Below are 20206 nucleotides of genomic sequence, written 5' to 3'. Positions count from 1 at the left end.
ATGCTGTATGTTCTATGGGGATTGAATGGATGAGTTTTTGTGAAAACAAATGGCCCTCGTTTTGACCTGCACAATGTGTTGGAAGTTCATAAGGTGAGGTGCTCTGCATGCCATATGCAAGTGGTAAATGGAATGTGAAATGAGTGGAGTTATTTTAATTAAACAGCTTTTTATGAAACATCTGCTGCAGGGCACGAGGGATGAAGAGAATAAACCAGTTTCTTTTATTTCGTTATGCTGGTTAACCAGTTAAAAGTTAATCAAAAGATGCTGCTATTCACATCAACAACAAAATTTCAGACGCTGACTTTTATTTTAAAAAGTAACTTTTTAAAAAATGCTTAAAAATATACAGAATTAGTTGAAATGACAGCTAGATACTACTACATTCTAGGTAAATTCTAGGTACATTCTAGGTAAAACTTGGTTGACTGAATGCGTATTTGCATCTTGTTACAGAACGTGTTTGCATGGTGGAGTATGCGGAGTTAGGGCAAGAGTCATTCACTCTATTTCAGGCAAAAGAAGGTTCATCTGCTTAGCAGCAACGTTTTGTCTTGGTATGTTTTACAGACTGTGTACTGAAATCACAGTGTGTACCTGAGGTGGATTTGGCCYGTTGTCCTTCAATATGCTATGAAAACATCTTTTCTTCCTCTCTGAAGGACAGATCTTAGAGGACAATGAGTAGCCTAAGAAAATAAGTAAAAAGAGGTTAAAAAAAAAACATGTAAAAGTGATAAGAAGTGGGAGGACATAGCTAGCTTTGGCAAGCTATCTAAAGCCCAGGCAGCCAGTTCCTGCTGTTGGATGCGTTATGCATTTGGATATTACTGGTGAACTCGCCTTTGTATATATGTAGGTGGTGTTGGAGCTGAGTCATTGCTTGCAGCATCCCTATAGTACTTGCAGAGCGTTCTGAAAAATACCGTTTATTTGGGGTGTATTGTAATATCTCAGTGCTTCTAAAAGCTCTCTATCTCATTGGTTATCAGATAACAGTGGCGTTTGTCACCCAGCATGGGACAAATTTGTAAATCAGTTGATGCAGCAAGGAAGGGGAAAGTCGTAATATTGTACCAGAGCTTGGGAAATCAGGATGTATGACTTAGCCAGGCTGCTTCAAGCTTGGGGAAATTTTGTTATTGCTCAAAATTGCAACCAAAGCCAGCTTTGAAAACAGAATATGTTTCCATGGCCATGGTTTTATAAAAGATGTCAGCTTCATAAGGTGGTGGTGTGCAGGCTCAAATCAGAGAATTTAATTTAATTTCCAGCGTTTTTATGATGCACTGGCCTTTTACAATATATTATTAAGGATACTGCTTGCAGGCAAAAGGCAATTGCCATAGTAGGTTGCTAGCAAAATTTGCACGACAGCTACAATGTGTAGGCTATAGTTGCTGGCTTTCTATTTTTTTTCTTTTTTTAATAAGAATTTTGCTACACTTTAGGATCAACAAATAAAAACCCTTTAAACAGAACAATGAGTTGTCCTTTGATACATCTACCAATATTAACTGCTATCCAGTGATTCTATATTGAAGCATCTGGCATACATTGGTGTTTCTTTACACTAAGAACCTGTTGCCAAATAGTGCTACCTCCTAAGATAATCATTGAATGAACTCTCACCACTGAATTTTCAGTGATAGGCTTTAAGATCGTGAAAACCAAAAGGAATGAAAAGCTGACCAAGCAAATGTTGTGTTCTGAGAAGTAAATAATGTAATAGTCTTGTCTACAGCAGAAGTAAATAAAGCTGACTCTTATCTACAGCAGAAAAATAAAAACAAATTAAACTAAATTATACATTTTAATCTTCATCTCTTCGTCCTGAAGTAAGATGCTTCCAACCTGTACATGGTTGTTCAGATGCTGGAGTGCAGAATTCCTGACCTCTTCCCCCCCGCCCCCCCRTGTTGTTTCATTTTTGTATCTCTACACTGATTTGCAAACACAGGAAGAAAAACAACCGAGACAGCAGTCCCTAGCCTTTGTTGGTTGTTTTTTTGTTTCTTTCAAGAATCAACTTAAACTTTGTCAGGAAACTTAACACAGATCCTGCTTTTCCCACCACAAAGCCACAGGCTTCACCATCTTTTCTTTTCTGGAAGGTTGCATAGTGGACCTCCCTGCAGGGTAGAGTAGCTGTTGTAGGGTAGTGAAAGCTGGCTGGGAAAAGAAGACTATGAGAAAATGTGAGAAAAAAACCTCTACGTGCATTTGCCAATATCCCACAGAAGCTGGGTGCTACGGTGCTTCAGGGTCAAGTTTGAATGTGTTTAAAATCAGCTCATGAAAATTTAATATAATATATGCCATGCTGTAGTGTTCTTTCCTATCTATGTTCAAAACCAACCAAATAGGAGTCCTATTTTTTGCCCCCTTTCTCTGTAAAATAGAAGGCTAGACCCATTCTTTGAAAATCTTCCTATATACCTGAGAAACGGTCTGCTCACGTTACCAAGCAGTATATTGTTGAAAAGGTTTGCATGTAGTACAGAGTACCTGAGACCAACTCTAGAACCTACCCTATTACAACTTTCTTCTGTTCTGCTCTTAAAAAATCCTAAAACTCTCAATAGCAGAGTCTGTATCTGTAGGTTTTATTCTACAAAGTAAAAATAATCCTGCTTACTGTCCATTTAGTAAATTCTGATTTGTGTTCCAAGAAAACGTTGTATTTCATATCTTTAAAATAATTGTCTTAATTATTGATTAAGACAATTAAGAAAATGATTAATACTTAATCATTTATATGTTTCTAGAAAGCATTAGTAAATCCTATATTATGAATCTAATTTACTATACAATGTTCTTTAATAGACTACAATGTCTATATACAATATAAATACTATCATAAAATATTTTCTGCCCAAAAGGGAATGTATTCAGTGATTTCTTTTCAATGATGAATCCAAACCACCTTGTTTGATTTAGAAGGAAGACAAATATGTTATTTTCAGTGACAAGTTGCCTGTGAAAAATGATTTGACAAAGCAGTATTTAGTTAGCTTATACATACATTGGTTTGGGAGCCCAGCATACATTTTTCACGTAACATTATACTGTAATGGTTTAATGTACCATAACAGTTAAAATTAGTACATTAGTGGAGTTCGTTCTTCTGCAACAGCTAATCATGATATTACAGAGCACCACACTGCATGACTTGCACACATTTATTAAGGTGCTATAGAAAAGTCATACTATTAAAACCTGAATAGCCTGAAAAGCTAAGAAATGAAGTAGCTAGGGATTGGTTTAAAAATTCAGCGAAAGCAAGTTAATGAACTTGTGTTGATATGTACAGTCATGCTTGTCTTCTACCCCATTCAAATACAGTGGCCATGGGACCTTTTGCAATATCTGAGGCAAATTACCTCTCGTTATAACCAAAAAGRATGGAAAAGGAAATTGCATCTCAAGGGATTACTCTGTCCCATATTGATTCTGATTTTTAATCTGCCCATGCTACCAAGCTATCTTTAAGTACTTCAAGAGTATGTTAGGAAATGCGCATATTTTGGGGGATTTGTTTTCTTTCTCATTCCTAACCATAATCCCACAGTTCCCATGTGACTAGTTGCATTACCTTAAAGTAAATATGATCAGGTTCTTGTTGCTCTGTATTTGTTTAGAGAAGCAAAGACTGAAAGTATTTAAAGAGTGAGTTTTATGATAGCCGTGTGCAATATTTGAGGTGGCATATCTCAGCAACCATCACTTTATTGTTGGCTGTATATTGTTGATTTAAAATCACTTAAGGCTAGGATTACAAACAAATATCTGGTTATGGTCATTTCCACTCTATTCTCACATTTTGTTAAGAAGAGACTGTGTTTTGTGGGGAGAARCAAAGCTCTCTTGGACATCAGCCACTTCTACTTAGGTTAATTAGTAGTTTGTGCCACAGATTATCTCAATATAATACAATGAATAAGATTGCAAAGTCAGATTCTAGATATGGATGAATAAAAAGAAGAAAATTACTTTTTTTTCACAGATTGATGGGAATATAGAAGAACTGATAACGCCCAAAGTCAAGACAGACACCTTGTTCTTGTATTATAAACAGGAAAAGACTATGTAGTCTCCTAATTAGTTCATATACGTACTTGTCCATTGGTCTTGAAAATTCTGTAGTTTTGTAAATGAATACTTTCGTCTTCTTCCTACGTAGATAGTGCCGTTAAAACTGTGAATGAGGTCCATGTAATGTTCTGTCTTGCCCGTCATGTAATGTTTCTGTTTTGGGCCAACCTCTTCTGAGAGCAGTTGTAGAAAAGCAAACAAAACCTCCTGGGAGCGTGGAGAATCTGAGTTGAACAAGGATTTGAATAATACAACAATAATACATATATGTGCAAGTCTTTTTTGGTATTCATTAGAAGATTGTTTTGGACATGTTCAGAATTTTAAGCTAGGATAACTTTTCAGCAGCTGAGTGGGCACATTGATTCTGTTGTTAAGAGATTTTTTACAGTAAATGTGAGTATTTTATTCCAGGTTTAGCCTAGCAGTGTACATGCCGATCTTGTGTCTACATAAGCAGTTCCATTTGATCTGTTAAAATGAAATTGTTTCTTAAGCTAACTGGGACTAACAATATGGAGGCATTTGTCTGGATTTTTTTCCCTTTAAAATCTTTTAAAAAACTGATTTGAAGTTTAAAGAGTGAAAGAGACAAAAATCACATTAAGCTTAAAACTTCTTTTCCTCAAGTTATTGGTAACATTGGCTGGTTGTTCTGACTGTCAGAAATCCAATCAGTGACAAGAAAAAACTGCCAAAGGGATATTCTAGGAAAATTAGCTCTATTAAAAGTTCAGATGGAAATAAGTGCAGTGTCCAAGGCTTTTGTATTTGATTAATGACTAAAACATACAAATAATAAATGCCATAAAATAATAATAAACCATCATTTGCATAAAGAAAGGAAAAAATAGAGCAAACTGAGTAGCAATTAGGAGTTTGTGTTCACGCTTTGTTACTTGGCTTCTGCTTGATTGGTTCCTTTGTCACTAATGTCCAGTTTACCAGTTTGGGCCGCTGTTAATGGGAGCATCCTGTTTATGTGTGCAACAACTGCAATAGCAGCACATAAACAGGGTGCTCTTCCATTTTGGATATGTATAATAGATTAGATTGGCTTTGTGCGGTGTAAACAGGTCTGTACTACTGAGAATATGAATAATGTTAGTTTCTATAATTGCCAACATCTGGCTTTCCATAAATCTGTTAAATTACATGGAAGCAGAATTAGATTTCTGTGTCGTAAGTAAAGCAATTACATGGGACTCTGTAGGCAATACGGCTTTATATTCATCTGTGAAATCCTTTTAGTTTTGAACTGTGAAAGCTACCCTTCTAATCTGCACTCTGATCCTGGTGCATATTATATATGTGCTGTTCAAGGAGCCCTTAATTTTGTGGAGAAGAAAATATTGACAATGCTTGGTGAAATCACCAAGGACAGTGAATGCTGTCTTTGTGCCTTTGTTTTCAACATAAAATATAAGTCAAGGCTTATTGAAAGGAAAATAGTATAGGGCATTTATAAACATATTCTAAGTCTTACAGTAGCTATTTGAGTATAACTCATTTTATACGAGATTATTCATAGCTCTGATCATGTCAATCTTCATGGTTCTGCTGAGATACTTCGGTACTCGTTAAACAATGGACTTTTTCTTAGTTTTAATTTTTCGTAGTGTAACCACGGGTAGTGGACCTTTCAAATACCTAGCAGTGCTAAAGTATGGATCTTTTCCTGGAGGGATTAAGATTTGCTTTATCAGGGCAGCAAAATTCACCATAATAGGGAAGGCTGAGGGATAAACTATAGAGTTGTGCTATCAGGCTGTTGGGAAACTCCTTGGCAAAGGGCTGGCCCACAAGCTAGCCCGGGAGTGAAGCCCTTCTGTGGGATAGCTCCCTCTCTGCTTCCCCTTGSGGTCTCTGAGCGGAAAGACGAGCAGCAATTCTCTGCTGGCCCGTACCCTGCCTCATTTGTGCTGGCTGATTTCGCAGTTGGTCAAATCCAAGGGCATTACCACATATCCAGTTGTTCCTGGACTATTTATAAATCAAAATGAGGAATTTTAGCAACCAAGTCAAAGGGAATTTGGTGTTTTGGGTGTTATRAACAGTTTTCTTCACCTGAGAGAATTTTTAAGATCTTTTTAAGTTCTGGCTTTTTGAGGAGATGCCTGATGATCCTATGGCACTTGCCCAAGAAGTAGGGCAATTAGTAATCCTGTCCACCTAAATTAGAGTTGAGGTAATTTTTATTCTCAGAGTCTACTGAATTTCTAAATTTGTTTTCTGAAAGAGGAGCTAAAAGTACTCTTAGGTAATAATGAATAATTACAATTTCACCCTAGTAATAGGGACATTTTAAATGGTGTGATGTTTCCTTCTTGTTATTTCTAAATTCATATAATAGTATTCTGAAATTTTCATGATAGAAACCACTGGATACTTCTAAAGGATTCCCTTCTCCATCCTTCCTCCCACTATTGCTTAGTTTTAGTTGTTAATGTATAGTAGAACAAAAAAGGCCCATCAGTTTACTGATATTTTATGTGGACATTCTGGCAGGTATTTTTTCCTGGACTGATATTGTCAAAATATCTGGTTTTACCTGTTACCTTTATCTGGAATTTTTACCTTTATATTAACCTGGACATTCCATCAGTCTTTTTTTAAGACCAGTTCGGAGTTCTTTTGTCAAASAAATACCTATTCTCCATAGTGTGCTTAATATTCTCATGGCTTCTGCTGCAAGAAAAAGAATGCTACATTACCTCCCTAGATAAATTCATATTCGATAATTATATTTTACCCTCCCTCCAAAAGCAATTTTAATGAGATGCTATAATTTACTGTGTGTGAATTCTCTACTGTAATTCTCTAGTGTGTAACTATTTTCTTTTGTTACTTTTTTCTTTGTTTCCTTGCAAAATCTTACTTTTCCTGCATTGCTTTGTTCTAATTTTTTTTTTCCTCTATATGCTGCCTCTGGTTTCTTCTTTTATTCACTTATACCTTTCAGCAATGTGAAAAGGATGTGATTGACTGCTGTTAGTATGGGAAGTGCTGGTCATACTAGGAGCTTATGAACAATAGTGCCTTTCTCCTTCGGTGTAAAACCCAGAACAGAGCGTGGTCTCATTGATAGCAAATCACTCTGTTCACTTGTTTCCAGTCACTGCGAAATCACTATACATCCTTATCTGGCAGTTCACGTTCATCGTTGATGTATAGTTCCACTAGGTATGTCGATCTCAGCATTTGCAATTAGGACTGCTGGAGATATAGTTTAAGAATTCTTAGTGGAATCAAACCAAATACTGAAAATAACTTTAAAAATTGATGTTTAATGTCTATCAGGTAAACATTGGAGATAACAGAAAGAAAGTATTTTTCTGTTATCTTCTCCTTCTCCATGACAGATGAGTAATAATTACAGGAATAAAATTTGTTCTGTGAAAAAATCTCCAAAGCACTACAAATCGGCTGTTTTGCAGATATCGATGAGTGTGCCTTGAAGACCCATACCTGTTGGAACGATTCAGCCTGTGTGAACCTGGCAGGAGGGTTTGATTGCCTCTGCCCGTCTGGACCATCTTGCACTGGCGACTGTCCCCACGAAGGCAGCCTAAAGCGAAACGGGCAGGTGTGGACGCTGAAGGAAGACAGATGCTCTGTCTGTTCCTGTAAGGTGAGTCCCATGTGGCCTTTTATGAGTCCTTTAAATCTCTGGCTAGTGTCAGAAATCTGATACTGCAGTGCTGTTGGCATTCACAAAATTCTAGTTTAACCCCACGGCTCAGAGGTAGAAGTTGGGCTCTGCTGTGAGTACCTAAGTATTTACTGAGAAATTTTGGGGGGACTTTTTTGTCTTACTGTGCACAACCAAAAACACAGCTGGTAGCAGCAAACCTTGCTASACTTCTACCATGTCCTTCTGTGGCCAGATCCGCTTGGAGCGTGCTTCGGCCAGCTCCGATGTTACCCTGTAATGTGACGTGCTGAAATGTTGAAAACAGGTTTCAATTTTGTTCCTGTTTCGCATGAATACTCACCTCTCGAGGCAAGTACTGTAATCAGCAGTCTCCYTGTTGATGTCGTTTCACTTTACTTGGAATATATGTGAATTAACTGGATGAGAAGGAAGGAAGGAGCATGATTAAAAGATTAAGAGGACCTATCAGCAGGCAGTTCATCTCCGAAGTGGGAAAGGGTGAAGGCCAGCCTTCTCCCTGCATTGCAGCTTGGCCGCGTCAGCAGCCCTCCTGCTGGCGTACCGCTGGTGAGTGTGGGCACCTCTGCGCTTTCGGGGAAGCCAGGCACAAAGTAAGTCCAGCTACTTTAGAACTCACATTTAGATCAGATTTTCAGACTTTTTTTCCCTCACTGTAAATTATGAGTTCTTTTCTGAGTGAGGCAACTATGTTAAAGGAACATTTGGCTCTGCGTTCTTCAGTTACACGAAGCTAACGCAGGGGCAATGTCACTGAAACCAGTAGGATCTGAGAAATGCACCAACCTGAGGAATGGTTGGTCTTTTAGGGCCACTTCCACCTGATGTGTTCATGGCAGTGGTAAAACTGTCCRTAGGTGTAGCAACAGCACTATTAGCCATTGCATGACTGTAAGTAAAATGAGATTTTGGCCACTGGGAAAAGCTGAACATAGAGACTGAGAAGTGGGCTATCTATCTTCATATCTTAATGGTTTATAAGCCAGATAAGCATTAGAAAGGAGGCAAGAGTTGTTTTGCAGTTGCGAGAAGCTGAAAGCCTYGTCATTTCTCTGCTGCAGTAGCATAGCAGAAAGGAAAAATCAAGACTTTAGAAAGAATAGTTTCCACAAAGTGCAGTGCTGCTTTAGGCTCAGATGGGAATATATTCTTGTTAGCTGCTATATTTTTCACTTCAAGTAGCCTCAAGCTCCCTAAAACTCCTCCCTTCAGAAGATGAAGTGTACAACTCCACTGAATACATATCAAGCTTTTATTGTAATCTTGGGGAACTGGCTGGCTTATGAAAGGATTTCCAGTCAATAGAATAAACAGTTTAATATATGTGAAGACATCTGGTCTGCCTTTGTAGAATTATGACTATTAGTATTCCTGTTTTAGATTGCTTGTAATTTGTTTTATTTGCTATTTCTCACTGCACTTATTTCTTATGTTGAATGCACTTATTAGTAAATGAAAATACACAAAATGATTAACTAGCACATAGATATTTTAAACTAAGCCTGGCACTGTTTGTTGCTATGACTCTTTCTTTTTATCTTCCTCACTTTCCAGTTTTTTCCTTTGTGAATAAAAATTTGCATTTTCTTTCATTCCAGTGTCTGCCTTGTTTCAGGAGCCAAATTCTTGCCTATCAAGCAGGAAAAACAGGGAGAGCTCCTCTCTGTTATATCCCAGCTGGGACATAAAGTACTCATTCAATGTTTTTTTTTAAAAAAAAAAAAAAATCTGTTATTGAAACATTATTTCATAAACTGTGATAGCTTCCAGTCCAGCAGGCTCCTCCTGAGCCCTCCCYGCGCTGCCACCAAAAGCGCTGATCCTGCCTGACCTCTCTGCAGCCTGCTCAGTTTGCACTGAGCCAAAGGGCAGGATGTAACTAAATCATTTCTTCCACCTCTTACTCTAACTCTGAAATGATCCTGCTCATTTGTTTTCTCCAGGAGACAAGTCAGCATTTCAGATCTAAAATAATGTGTTTTCTTGGCTTGTCTTTTGCTATAGTTATTCTAGGAAAGGTCAGATGGACGTGTTCTGGGCAGTGGATGGAACACATGGATCCCATTTTGAAAATATTTTAGCTTAAAATCTAGTGCAAGGGAAATCAAAAATACCTTGCTTAACTTTCAAGTTCTTTGGGTAAGGTTATTTGTGAAGTTCGGTGCTATCAAAAGCGAGAAGTTATGTTAGTACAGTCACGTACTGAAGCCAGGCATCATTGCTGAAACACGAGGGATTATTCCAGTGTTTCATCAGCCACAGTCTCTTCAAACCATCCTCATTCATCTCAACAAGGACAAAGTTTGCAAAAATACAAATTCTCAAAACTTGGTTAGTTGACTGTGTAATTGATATAGTACCTTAAGTATATTTGATGTATCTTCTGTAAGCATGTTCCTAAATCTTGTGGAATTAATATACAAGAGTGATAGAAATTGGGGGTGTGGGGGGGGGAGTGTTACTCCTCTCTCCTATGAAAAAACAATGAGCCTGGCTGTACAGTTTGGCTATATGTAGGTTTTTGAGTCTATTCTCTAATTAAGAGAACCCTCCATTCCTTCTAAGAAAAAAGCCAGAGTGATAAGCATGGCACTGCAAACGGTGGGGTGTAACCAAGGTGAAAGTGCATTCACAAGGGTGAGGATGGTGCGGGACTTAAGTTTCCACAGGGTCTGACTTCTGTCCTAGGCTAGCTTTGAGTCTGTGTGGAAGGTTGAGTCACCTTWGTAGTGATTCCTCTGTGTGACAGGTTTTCCCTTGGTAAGAACAATTTTGTGTTCATACCATTAATGCTTGTAAAGCATGTGGCAGTGATTCAGTGAGGAAGTTGGGGAGGGGTGGGGGCTAATAAGATGATATATATTATTATCCCATCAAAAGAAAATAAGTTATTTTCTATAGAGTTCTCCATTTTCACTGTAGATAAGAACTTAAGAAAAAAGCAATGCTATTATAGAGCTGCAAAAACACAAGTGAAATGCTGTAGTTTAAGAGGCTTTGTGTCATTGCGGTATAGGGATAAAAATGCTTTTTTGAAAGGCATGGAACTAACGAGGTTGTAGATAAAACACAGATGCTTAAAGAATAAAGGGAGTAGCAGTGTATTATGATTACCAAAAGGTCTCTGGTAAAATCTTCAGGCATTGTCAGAAACATACAGTGTAAAAGGTTAGTTGCTCCCTAGAGATAAGAGCACRGGAGCTCTGCGCTACCAGCACTGTCACCAGCTGAAAGGGGGAATTTGAAAAATAATCTTGAAAGCTTGGAAAGTAAATTGGAGAAGGATAGACAGGTTATTGTTAGCCGTTATTAATCAGACCTTGCCATTGTGAGTGGCCTCGGGCCGACGAGCCGCCTGGCCCTACCCTGGGCGCAGGGGACGAGTGGTCCAGCAGCGCCCTCGTGCTTGGCTGGAAGCTGCCGTCTGCCTGCAGCCAGGGCAGGGGATAGTTGTGCTTTCCTATCTGCAGGATGGAGATTTGGCCTTACCTCTTTGTTGGGGAAGACTTTCGGTTCTTGTCTTCCACCACTCGCTGTGGGGAGAAGATGAGTTTTTTTCTGGGAGGGGTTTATTCCCAGCGCTGCATCTGACCTGGCCAGCAGGCATGGGTAGGGAGTTGGACAGCAGCTCTCTTCCTTGTGTTATGATTTACTCAAACTGCCGAATAAGGAAACAAAGTTTGTTTATTCCTTCCCCAACAACTAAAGAGACAAACTGAAAGAATCCATAGTTACCTAAATTTGATACAAAATGAGTAAAGACTGTATGACAGACTAGCCATGTGTCCTGCAGTTGGTAAGAGCAGTTCAGGCTCATGTTAAGCTATCGTGTCCTCTATGTTTCCATAATTTTGTGTTCTCTTTAGCTTTCTTCGTTAGGCGTAATAAACCCTTCTAGTTTTTCTTACACCTGCAAGTGATACGCTAGTCGGTTCAGAAATATTATGGAACACATCGGTGTGGTTGGCTGAGCTGAGCATTATGGCTGCCGGATGCTGATTTTGTACGTGTTGCTTTGCGGCCAGGCACAAAGCTTAGGAACGAAAGCCAGGCGCAGACTCCTACGTCAGAATGGGAGCAGAATACCCTCCCCTGCTACGTGCTTTTGTCACAGCTGTTTCATCTGCCTATAGAAAAGCCATCCTGGCCTGCCATCGCTCTTTTTGTCATAACTTTTTAAAAGCTTCAAGAGGAAATAAACTTCCTCACTTAGCGAAGCATGCCTTTTTCCAGGACAGAAGAAAACTCCCCTTTAGATACAGGTTTATACACTCAGAATAAGGTTCTGAAGGCAGTATGGGGCAACTCTAATGAAACAAGTGGAGTTATTTTAGGAATTACACAACTGTGACTCAGAGCAGAATATAGCTTCACTCCTATCTCGGCTGTACCTTTAAATTGGCTGCAGACAACTCCTTGCTTAAATAAGGACCAGTCCAATAACCAGTAATAAATGCAAAAGCAATTAATGGCAAAACTTCCCAATAATCGCCTCATTGTTAACTATGCTTTCAGTTTTCCAGTCTGCATGCAGCTTATTGGTATGTTGGCTCACTTACAAAAAGGATATAACTTCAAACATGGTAGTCCCTCCAGTTTTCCTAAGAATTTTTTCATTAGAATGGATTTGTTTATCTCTGATGCAAAGGGAGTTTGTCCTTTTCTTCTTCATGCAGAAGCAATTCTTTTTTTTCCCCAAACTATTCTGTTTAATGATCTTTACCAGAACATGCCATCCAATATGATAAGTAAATATTTAGCAAATGCAGAAGAAAATCATATTTTGGAGAGCCTGTGGAATATAGAAACCCCTCTTTAAAAATGAACAGGAATATAGTGGATGATGACGGTTTGTAGCCCGGATGGCTTTAATCTGATATACCGTAGGTCCACAGGTACCCACGGTAAACTCAGGTGAAAGAATGTGCTATGGTGATTTTGCTTTATCATGCTCCTATGAAGTTAAAGGGACCATAATTTTAATTTATTTATTTATTCAAGTTATTTTCTTCACAATGATACAGTTATTCAAAATAGTGCTAAACATTTGTAATGCTAATGTATTAGAGAGATGGGAAACCACTTGACGAGTTTGTTCATGTAACTAATGAGATATGAAATTGCTTCACAATATTTCATCTAAGAAACTGATCCYTTTTTTGTAATTCAACTAGGTGGGGACAAAGGAAAACAGTATTTTCAGACAACATTGGGTCAGTTAAATCATCCTAGCAATTAAGTGTCTGTTCATATTCATCATACTGTTCATAGAAATTGGAACAATACTGATATTTGAAGTCGCTTGCAACTTGCAGGATTGAGTCCTTTACGAGGATARTATTGAATATGTTAGGAGCTTAATATGACATGCCAGAGATGAACCCTTTGATATCTATCTTGTGACCTTTTCTGGGGAGCTGACCTGGGGGTGCTCTTTGGTGGCACGTGACTGATGGCAGGGCAACGTGCTCTCTGCAGGATGGGAGGATTTTCTGCCGGAGAACAGCCTGCGACTGCGAGAACCCCAATGCTGATCTTTTCTGCTGCCCGGAGTGYGACACCAGGGTCACCAGCCAGTGCCTTGACCAGACCGGGCACAAGCTCTACCACAGTGGGGACAACTGGACCTACAGCTGCCAGCAGTGCCGTTGCTTGGTATGAGTAATGCGTTTTGGAGAGGAGAAAGAATAATGAGTGTGACTTTTAGCAAAGCCTACCTGGAAGTAGGATATTAGCTCTCCCTTCGTCTGGTTTTCATACTAAGAATGATGATAAAGTGCTTGCAGAGTGTGCCCCAGAAACCACACTGTCAGTTTTCTTCTTACCTCTGAGTACRTAGGTCTAATGACCAAAATGAAATGCTTGACAAAAGCTTGGAAAACTTGATGCTATAGTAATTGCTTTTAAAGCATTACTCCACTTTTTATACCTAGTGTTATCTGTTTTTTAAGTGACTTTTATTAATTTCTTCACAAATGATGAGTTTGGTTGGAGGCATTTCAGCTTATTGTGTTAGCTGGCTAACTTGTCTTACCAAAATGGATATTACAAAAAGTTTTTAAATTAAATTTAATTTAAATTTTTTTTTTCAATTCAGCTAATATGGAAAAAAGGGGTGCCAGTGCCACATGGTGAAAAAAACAAAAAATTAACCATATCAAAAACAAGGATAAAGAACACTGAAATTACTAGACAAACATGCAAAATAAACAAAATAAAGACCATTGCTTAGACACTGAAGACAACTCATTAGACACTGTAAAATATTTTCCTAAAGCTTTAATTCTTGCACAGGTACCCTTAGTGTAGCAATGAACTTCATTAAAATTACCATTTTTATTTCCATTTACAGCTGTCTGTATAACGTTGTGCTTATATGTGACATTAATCCAGAGACCACAGCAATAGCAAATATTAGTTGTAACATGTTTTGCAAGGGATGGTGAATCTACGGTTAGTATTTCTTTGCATAATTTCGTGACTTAGTTGACAGATAGGGCTAAAAGACGGTGATGCAGTAAATCAGTGCTGCATCTTAGGTTTGGAATCACAGTGCTTGTCCACTTGTTCCTGCTAAGCACTTCACCAGAACAGATTCAATTGCTGGTCTGTTTTCATTCTTTCCATTCATTTTATCAAACATACATACAGGTCTAGTGGAAATGTCCAGTCTTTGATATATTCCTTATTTACTTCCTATTAAATCTAAACCATGACTTACTCAGAAACAAATAAAACTTCTATGCATTTAAGCTTTGAGAAAGTACAAAATACTGTAATGACCTGATGACTCTTTCTCCTCCAAGTTCCTGTTTATTAAGCTGCTTTCTTAAAAAGGTTAAAAAATCACTCTGTGGAACGTAACTGGCATAGGAGTTCCTGAAGCAATTGACAGTAAAATCCATTTTGGCTCTAGCAGGAGTCTAGTCAGATCAATGTTCAATGATTTTCAAACATACTAACCTACGTCTATCTGCGGTGTTAATTTCCTATTTAAACGCTGGTTTGTGGCTGTGGTTGCCACAGAGATGTTCACATGACCATGAGTAGGAAAGGGGCATGAGGCTGCAAGGCCATCACTACAAAAATTAAAGTTTATGGAAAGTTATTAGAAATTAGAAAATGTTTAGCATTGCCTTGAAAAACCTCAGAAACCTAAGTTTTCCTCCTACGATGATGACAGCTTTGTCATTTAGTCAGGAAACAACCAAATGATACTCTGCTACAAATCTGAGCAAAATTCAGCTCAGTATTCAGACATGCAGACTAGACTGAGAGCTTTAAATCTTTCAATTCTAGTAAAATACAACTTTTCTATTTAAGAAGATGTAACGCTTCTTAGTAGCTAATAAATGGCAAAATGTTTAGTGAGCTTTGTTTCAATTTTTACAGGAAGGAGAGGTGGATTGTTGGCCTCTTCTGTGCCCAAATCTAAACTGCGAGTACACAGCCATCTCGGAAGGGGAGTGCTGTCCCCACTGTGTGAGTGACCCCTGTCTGGCCGATAACGTCACGTACGACATCAGTAAAACCTGTCTAGATGGCTACGGAATCACAAGACTTAGTGGCTCCGTGTGGACAATGGTTGGATCACCTTGTACAACCTGCAAATGCAAGGTACGATGGGCAAGGGGGAGTAGTAATGAAAATGTGCATTGCTGCATAAAAGCAGGATTGCTTTCTGCCCTTGGAAGCTCATGTCTAACTGCCAGGGAAGTAAATGAGACCTACGTAGCGCAGATACGTAATACCCTAGTGCGACGTAGAAATACTCTGTTGGAGGGCCCTTCATTAGGAATCCTGGATTCATCCTTTGGTATGAATCTGGGATAATATTGCTTAATGTGGATGTTTGAGAAAACGTGTTTTGCAGAGATATTAGCAGGTAAGCAGAGGGAAAAACACCAGTGAAAGTTTTGCCAGGAGGTGCACAGGTTGAAACCTGTGAGTTGCGGCTTCCTTCCCCGACAGTGGACCAACATCAAGAGGGACAGCAGAGAGCCTGGTGCATTAGGGTCTTGCCTGCTCTTGCCCTTTGAGGCCATTCGCTACCCCCTAACATGATACAGACAGACATGGCAAAATGGTCCAGTTAAGAGAACACACTTTTCTTTAAAGTTTTTTTTAATACAAAGATGATGTTACCGGTCCAGCATACAGTCTGTCACCAAAACCAAGCATGGTGTAATTATGGCTGTGGCTTGTACATTTTWCTTGTAGGTGAAGACTAATGAAAAACAGGTAAAAGTATCCCTTTTACTGCTATTAAGTCTGCCATAATCTGACTCCATGGAAGTTAAATTGTGAATTCTGTGTTTTATATTACCCTCAGTAAAAACTATTCTTCTCTTGCTTTTCAACAAAAAGTACCAAACAGGATTATGAAAATGTTGTTCTGTGTTACATAAAATCTTACACAAGCTTCTGTTCATTGTGTGAAATAGATCTGTTGCTCCAGGGCTTTAAATTTTTGAAGTTAGCTTTTCCGTCATTTTTTAGACCTTTTCCTATTTCTATTGGATAAAAAAACAAAAGAAGAAAAAAAAATCCTGATTTGGGGTTTTGACGGTTATTGTAGTTTTCAATGCATAAGAAAGTTTTGACGGATGTAACGGAAAGAGATCTTAATGATGGAGTTAACTCCAAAGCCATCTCATGTTTCTCCCCATACGTCTCTGCCGTGAATCAAGAATCTGAATGATCTGCTTGTTCCAGACAAACTGACAGCTTCTTTGTATGTCAGATGTGATCAAAATTCCCTTTACTTCCGTTCTTGCATGGGAGAAAACAAATCCAATCATCTTTGTCATGGATGTCATGCTAGATTTTGTTATGGGGGACCACTGTGCCTTCCACAGCTGTGTATCTAGTTCCAAGTAGTTCAGGTTGAGTGTGACTACTGGCAAATACAGCAAGGAAAAGGGCAGATGAAGTCAGTGCTATTTAGGATGCCACCTCCTCAAAAGCCACCGCAGCTGGGACCTATGAAAACATCTTGTGGCATCTTATGGGATTGTCTTACGTAGATGGTTTTTGTGCACAGTGGATGCATAAGAGCGATATGTCTCTGTACCACCAGTCCGGTTGTTCTGTGTGACTGTTTGTACGTGGATGAATAACTCCGGTTTGTTTGTTTGCGCAGAATGGGAATGTCTGCTGCTCGGTGGATTTAGAGTGTCTTCACAATAACTGAAGTAGTAAGACTGGACTGTTCTGGGTGAGGAAGACTGATGGAGTTAACATCTGAAATGAAGTCATATGAGTTGGTGTTTTATACAACAGACAATTACCAAAGTCTCCGCATGAGGAAGATGTTTGGGAGTTGCCTTTGGGACCTATCACTATGCTCATCCTTGCTAGCCTTGTCTGGGTAACTTACAGTACAACGCATATAAGTCAATGGTTGTTAAAAGTTTTCAGTGTTGTAAATTACACACTTCTCCTGTCAAGACATTTGCAAATTTAAATTATTTCATGAGTAAACTAATGCTGTACTTTTGTTTTAAGTCAAGTTGTGTATTGACAACATGATAGAATTCAGCTTTTCTTACTTTGGATCTAGATTTTGCAAATAAGACAGCCTGTTGTGATTTTGTCCCATGATATCACACACTTAGTTCCAAGGTCCCTGTCAGATGTATTTATGAAAATATGTATGTATGTACAGTCAGAATGCATAGTACTTATATTTCTCAGCTGTCCAACATTTTAAAACATTCAAAGGTATATTTGATTGGACAGACTGGAAGTGACAAAACTAAGTCTGTCTTAAAAATTTATAAAATAAATGCCATGAACTTAATTAAATGGCAAAAAGCACTTTCTTTTCTGAACATGTGGAGCAGCAACAATACTCCTATAGTAAGAAACAGAATTAAAAACATATTCCACCACCATTCAGGAGAGAGTCACTAGCTGTTATCAGTATTCTGTTTTGCAAGAGAAACTGCAAATGTTGGAAAGGGATATAATTCCTCTGKGATATGCAGTGATAAAACAGTCAGAGAGCCTTAAGATGATATAATTTGAATATGGTAGGTAAGATTTTGCTTTTAATTATAGCGACATTGAGAAGTTCAGAATCCTTTTTTCTTTTTTTGTATTTATGATAAGAACGGTGTCTGCTGTTCTCAGTCACTGATACCTTAATGGCAAAGTGCAGGAGCGCCTGAACCCAGTGTCGTGTGGGTCAGTAGCCCTTAAGCACTTGATRACTTTCATTACCCAAGTAACATTTAAGAAATAGATTTTCTCTTTTTATATTTTGTGATGTTCAAGAAGACTTAGTTTTAAACTTAGCCATTCATACAGTGTTGTTTAATACCTAAGTTTAGACAGAAATACTAAAAAAACTCCTAGTCCTTTACCAAGGTTAGATTTTGGATGCCCCTCAACTTATGTCTAATCCATTTTTTCATGAGGCTAGAAAGTTTGTAGCRTTAGAACAAGAATATATTTCTACGATGATGGCATCTACAGCTTAAATGTCACCCTTTTAACGTGCTGTTGTGTTTTGTTCTGCTCATTAGTGTAGTGTTCTTTGCTTTTGTTCCTTTAATTAAACACACTGAGCATTTGGAAAAGAGTGCAGAAATAAGTATAGTGGCTACAGTTTGAGAAGCGTACATTTGTGACTTCGTCATAGTTTCATGCAGGAAATGTGAAATTGATTAACAAGAATGAAGTATGACTATCCAGTGGGGAAAAAAATAGTGTTCTTTTAAATAAAGTACTGTGATGTTTCTCATAAGGGGGAAGTGGCAAAACAATATAAAAATGACTTGCAATGATTCAGATGATTTTATTGCTGTTTTTTTAACATGGTTTGTTTTACCTAACAGGTTTGTGTGGTAAATATAAGTTTATTTTCTTAATATGCCCCATCATTTTCAGCTACTCATGTACTGACTATGTTTGCATTGCCCTAATGATTGTATAATAAGGGAAGCAGTTGTGTTTTATATGATACTCTAAGGATGTTTGTAAATCATAATGTCAGCTCATTTTGTATATCACACTGTAAAACCCAATGGTAATTCAGTTGGATGAGATATCCAGTGGGCTGAGATATAAAGGGGAATGATTTAAAACTCGTGGGCATCTAAATAAACTCCTATGTACAGATTGCTTCCTGTAGTTTTGTTAGCAGAATCCTAAAACACTGATCACGATCCTAAATCGCAAACTTTTGTTTTCCCTTTTTGGGCTTGAATTCGTGAGTTTGCTAAAAGGAGAGAGGGTGTTTGCCTGGAACACTCGTATCAAAGTTGTAAGAAATACTTCATTTATATGTACGTGGACAAAACCATGTATTCCAGACTGTCATGCACAACACTTTCTGGAGGTCTGTGAATGTAATTTAAGACAGTGCAGAGTTTGAAAATCATTCTTTTCCCATTTAACTTGCAAGAGGGAAGCTTTTTTTGAGGATGTTTTCTGGAAGCTCCAGACCTTGCCAGGAGTATGGTTGACAAGAGCAGCAAAGCTCATGTTTTCCCACTGTACAAACTGATTTCCTTCCAGAACCAAAATGCGTATTAGTTTAGTAGAACCCTTTCAGACTGTTTTATACAGCATTAAGTGTCGTTAGCTTCAGAGCAATACAGCTTAAATTATTTACACAAAGTCAAAATACTGACAGAGACTTGCTTATTTAGGTTGCATTTTAAGCAGTTATCCTGACTATGATGAACTTTTCCTTGTGAAGCAATTTGATCACTGGTCACATCACATTTAGAAAATATCTTCAGTGTATTCAGAAGCTTCAGCTCAAACAGTAGATCGAGAAGCAAAAATTAATATGCTGTGTTCCTTTCTGATTAAGGTAAGATTAAGGTAATCGGTTTCTAAACCGATTTCTTGTGAGGGGACTTGATGAAGTTCCCTATTAACAGAAAAAAACTATGGGCATTACAGTGAAAATGCTGAAAACCAATTATGTTTGTAATAATTGAGGTATAGCTAGAAAAAAAAAAGATAATTTTTTTAAAAAAATGGAACTCAGTTCAAACTCTCACTATAGGTAATTGGAATTTTACAGCTTTTTCTACTTGTTCATCATGCAAAGGAATACTTTCTCTGCATGTAACATCTGATATCAAGAAAAAAAAAGTGAGAAAGGGAAAAGCAAGATTTGCATGTCTTGTAAACCATCTTTGCCTCCTCGTTTTAGTAAAAAGTGCAGTCCAGGCATTAAATCAGTACTTTTTGTCGTGTCGTGTACCTCTTGTAAGAGAGGTGACTACTCATTCCTGTCCCCAGTGTGTTTGCAGACTTGCCCACTGAGATGGAGCATTTGCACCTTCCTGGGCCTTTGTAGTGGCTCTTAAAAATACGCACCACACTGAGCCCAGTAACTATACTGGTCTGTATTCAAGGCCAAAGAAAACCCATCCTGTTCACCACAAAAACTCAGTAATATCTGCCTAATTCACA

General features: G+C 38.2%; 1 protein-coding gene across 3 annotated transcripts in view; it reads left to right on the top strand.

Annotated features, from left to right (window-relative positions):
* The window catches only part of NELL1 (neural EGFL like 1), a 281618-nt gene extending 262732 nt beyond the window's left edge, over positions 1 to 18886 (top strand). For all 3 annotated transcript variants that reach the window (XM_085300904.1, XM_085300903.1, XM_085300902.1), the window contains 4 exons: positions 7536 to 7729; positions 13250 to 13426; positions 15164 to 15388; positions 16914 to 18886. In XM_085300904.1, coding sequence (XP_085157030.1) covers positions 7536 to 7729; positions 13250 to 13426; positions 15164 to 15388; positions 16914 to 16964 — 647 coding nt within the window. In that variant the 3' untranslated portion in view covers positions 16965 to 18886. The remainder of the gene's footprint in view (positions 1 to 7535; positions 7730 to 13249; positions 13427 to 15163; positions 15389 to 16913) is intronic.
* The last annotated feature ends 1320 nt before the right edge of the window (positions 18887 to 20206 follow it).

Source organism: Rhea americana, unplaced genomic scaffold, assembly GCF_003343005.1.
Source record: "Rhea americana isolate MKP2758 unplaced genomic scaffold, rheAme1 scaffold_17, whole genome shotgun sequence".
NCBI lineage: Eukaryota > Metazoa > Chordata > Aves > Rheiformes > Rheidae > Rhea > Rhea americana.
Note: the sequence above shows the minus strand (reverse complement) of the source record. Positions and strands in the feature narration are given on the sequence as shown.